Source organism: Drosophila montana, unplaced genomic scaffold, assembly GCF_035044405.1.
Source record: "Drosophila montana isolate Dmon_TW-CO22-7 unplaced genomic scaffold, ASM3504440v1 contig_741_1, whole genome shotgun sequence".
Classification (NCBI taxonomy): Eukaryota; Metazoa; Arthropoda; class Insecta; order Diptera; family Drosophilidae; genus Drosophila; species Drosophila montana.
In genome coordinates, this window is record NW_026999041.1 from 5,820 (window position 1) to 9,474 (window position 3,655).

The following is a 3,655-nucleotide window of genomic DNA, read 5'->3' on the forward strand; positions in this document are numbered from 1 at the left end:
TTAGAAAACGGTGTTGATGTTAGCCCAGCGGCACTACTGGCCGGGTATGTTCCGCGATGCCGCCAAATACGTGAGATGTTGCGAAGACTGCCAAAAATTCAAGAGTGAGCAACTCAAACCGGCTGGTCGCATGCTGACGAGGCAGGTGGCAGAGCCGATGGCGGTACTTTGCGCGGACTTCGTCGGACCCCTTCCACGGTCGAGACATGGCAACACTGGTGTTCCATGACGCTTTGTCGAAGTGGGTGGAGTTGGTCCCTCTCAGAAGAGCCACAGTGGCACACTTACAGACCGCGTTTCGAGAAAGGATTCTAAGTAGGTTCGGGGTACCAAGGAAGTTCGTGTGCGACAACGGGGTACAGTTTACGAGCCGGGGGGTCCCTGGGTGTAGAGATCCAGTATACCGCCCCGTACTGTCCGCAAGAGAATTCCACCGAGAGGACCAACCGGACTGTAAAGACCATGATAGCGCAATTTATCGAGGGCCATCAGAGTTCATGGGACGAGCTTTTGCCCGAGATATCGCTAGCGGTCAACACCAGCGTGGCGGACTCAACGGGATTTAGTCCTGCTTTCCTGATGCAAGGCAGGGAACCTCGGTTACCCGCAGCTCTGTACGATCAGGTAACTCCGGGGTCCGCAACTAGTGCGCTCGACCCTAGGACTAAGGCGGATAGGTTAAAAGAAATCTTTTATATCGTCCACAGCAACCTCCAGCGCGCATCAAAGGACCAGGGCAGGCATTACAACTTGCGAAGTCGAGGCAGCACCTGTTGAGGCAGCACCAGTTGTCCAACGCTGCTGAGGGCTTCGCTGCAAAGTTGGCACCCAAATTCGATGGCCCCTATCGGGTCGTCAAGTTTATGTCCCCCAACATCGTGCGCCTAGTGAGGCCAGGCGAACGGAAGAAGACGGTGGCCAATGTCTCGCAGCTGAAGCCGTTCCACCAAGAGATGACCGAAGACGGAGAGGGACCAGACCCGACGGACGTGGTAGAGTTTGTGGCCACTGTGGTACCCACCCCACAGTTCATAATTGTAGTTTAGGATGCAAGTATTGTATAGTATATAAGCATTGTATTAGTTATAAGAATGGTTAACACAAGATGCCAATGTATTGAAGTGTATAATTAAGAGCAAGGAGCCACGTAGTCAGCAAGGGCATACTTTAAATTTGAATTTAACCGCCGGCCGCCACAGCAACCGTGCGTTGTTGATCGGTTGCTCAACACCGTGTTCGAGAGTGCAACTTCAGTTCGGCGGCGAAGAGCGAAAGCTCCGAGATGAAGTTGCGGAAGCTCGAAGCGAAGTTGAGCGACCGAGGCATGCGCACGGTTCGCGGTATAAATATCTTGTAACTCGCTAGACCTGGTAAGACTAAGAGTTATACCTCGGCCAGTAGCTACTTTACAAATTGAAGGATTCACAATCAATACCACAACAGAGGAAATCAATCTCCAAAAATTACAAATATAAAACATCCAACACCAGAAGCTAATATGGCAAATAGAAGAACACTCCAAGGTGCATCTGATAGCTATTTACTCGATGATAATACTAATCAGCGCCATAACAGCAATGGCCTACTATATCCGGAGGAAGCGGATCGTCTACCCCACAAAGGACGCAGAAACAGTCTCCGTTCAGGCCATACCTTCGATGTGGCCCTCACTTCACTCCAGGGGGGAGGAGTTACCGTATCTCTCAGCGAGGGTATCGCAGAGTCGATACCACCAGCCAAACCAGCAGAACGTGTATAAAAAGAACCCTTCCCCTTTCCTCTTAACTCTCGCTGCCCACTCAAGAGGGCATGAGTACATTGTTACAGTTTAAGTACAATGTATCAAATTTCAAGCGAAGCAGTTTAAGAGGATGTGGTTGCGACATTTCTTGTTGCTGGCATTCGAAAATACCTAATTCAGCATATTCTCAGACTCATGTTGGAAAGCAACTTCAAAAGTTATTGTGAACACTAGCTTAGCTTAAGGTCAAAGAATAAAATGTAAAATCAGTCTCTACTGAACAACCAAAGCCACCAGTGGTCACTTTATTGGAAACACATTCTTTTATACATCTAAATACACAGTGAAATTGGAAAAGGATTACCTCCTTCATCCAGGATTTCCAGCGCTGGAACGAATTCGCTCGCTCAGCGAGAAGTTTTATGGCCGTCCGTTAGTTTTTCGTGTCTCTTCTTTGCTATTTCTCTCATGCCTTCAGTTACCTGCCTGTACATGTGGGTTTGCTGCTGACACCCCAGTGGGGCTTTTGAAGTTCCCTTTTCTATGCCGCGGGCAGCTAACTTCTCAGCTAACACTGCGTTTTTGACCCTGAATCCACTCTGGTGGCACTAACGGGGGCTTTTAGGCCACGTTAATGACACGCCCCTTTACGCCTAGACTCCCTGCTCGGGCGCCACTTGTAAAGTAGCAATTTGGCCGGGGTTGTAAAACTCAATCTTACCAGGTTCACTCTACAAGAAATTTGTAGTTTGCCGAGACGTAAAGCTGAAAAGGGGGGCTTAGAGAATTGTCGGGAAGACTCCGCCACAGAGGGATTTATATCTTTGGGAAGAGGAAAGAAAACCGCTGGTCTAACTCCGCTGCGGTTAGGGTAGGTCAGCGTGATGGGTGCTGCTGGGATCACTCCGCCGCAGAATAAAAAGTCTGCAAAACACACACAATCGATACACGGTCTTTATCGCCGACTTGTACAAAATAATGCGAACACCGAAGCACTTTATGTATTATAGTTCGCACTTTATTTTTATTCAACTTTCCCTACTGCACCGTCACTTCTTATCTCCTTTTCTATACTCCTAACCTCACGGCTACCTCGCGTTTCCGCGCGTCTCGTACTTACTCTCGCTGATCAGCCTCAGCAGCTCACAAGCCTTTTTTCGCCCTTTTCGCTCTTCGGCGAAAACTCTCTCGCAAGCATTTCCTCTCTTCTACTCCTACCGTTAACACATTTTGGGAGTCAGAATTGCTTATGATTAAATTTACATTATAATTGGCTCCTCTTAATTCCTAATGAATCTACTCCGTTCTATTCTTAATGATAAGTTTTTTTATTTCATATTTCAACTTCATTTGTTTGACACTTATTCTATGATTATTTATGATTATTTATGATTATTCATGATTCTACATTTTCTTATTTAATTGTGACTCCGCGTCACAATGCCAGAAACTCAATAAGTCACGAACAAGCAATTGTTCAAATAATTGACAAGTTAGCAGCCACAGTCAAAGGAGAATCAGTAGATGTAATTTCAGCGAAATTACTAAATCTCCAACAAAAAAATAAGACAGCCAACCAATACGTACAAGAAATAGAAAAGTTGACAAAGTCTCTGGAAGGAGCCTATATCAGCGATGGCTTATCATTAGATCTAGCCACTAGGTACAGCACAACGCTGGCTGTCAAAGCAATGACTAACAACTTTACCATTGTTAACGTAAAACTTATCATGCAGGCTGGCACATTCAGTAACATGAACGATGATGTGTCAAAATTTGTCAATAGTTGCACAGGACATTCGAACACTGTCCTGTTCTATCAGCAACAAAATTATAGAGGGAACCGAGGTAATTATCGTGGCAGAGGTAATTATCAGAATACCGGTTCCCGAAATAATAATCAAAGTTATAACA

At 46.2% G+C, this 3,655-nt stretch overlaps 1 protein-coding gene across 1 annotated transcript; it reads left to right on the top strand.

Annotated features, from left to right (window-relative positions):
• Positions 1-462: 462 nt before the first annotated feature.
• Positions 463-1,046, top strand: LOC135439650 (uncharacterized). Its single transcript, XM_064698398.1, has 2 exons — positions 463-624; positions 708-1,046. Exons 1-2 carry the CDS (start codon positions 463-465, stop codon positions 1,044-1,046), a joined length of 501 nt encoding a protein of 166 aa, XP_064554468.1.
• The last annotated feature ends 2,609 nt before the right edge of the window (positions 1,047-3,655 follow it).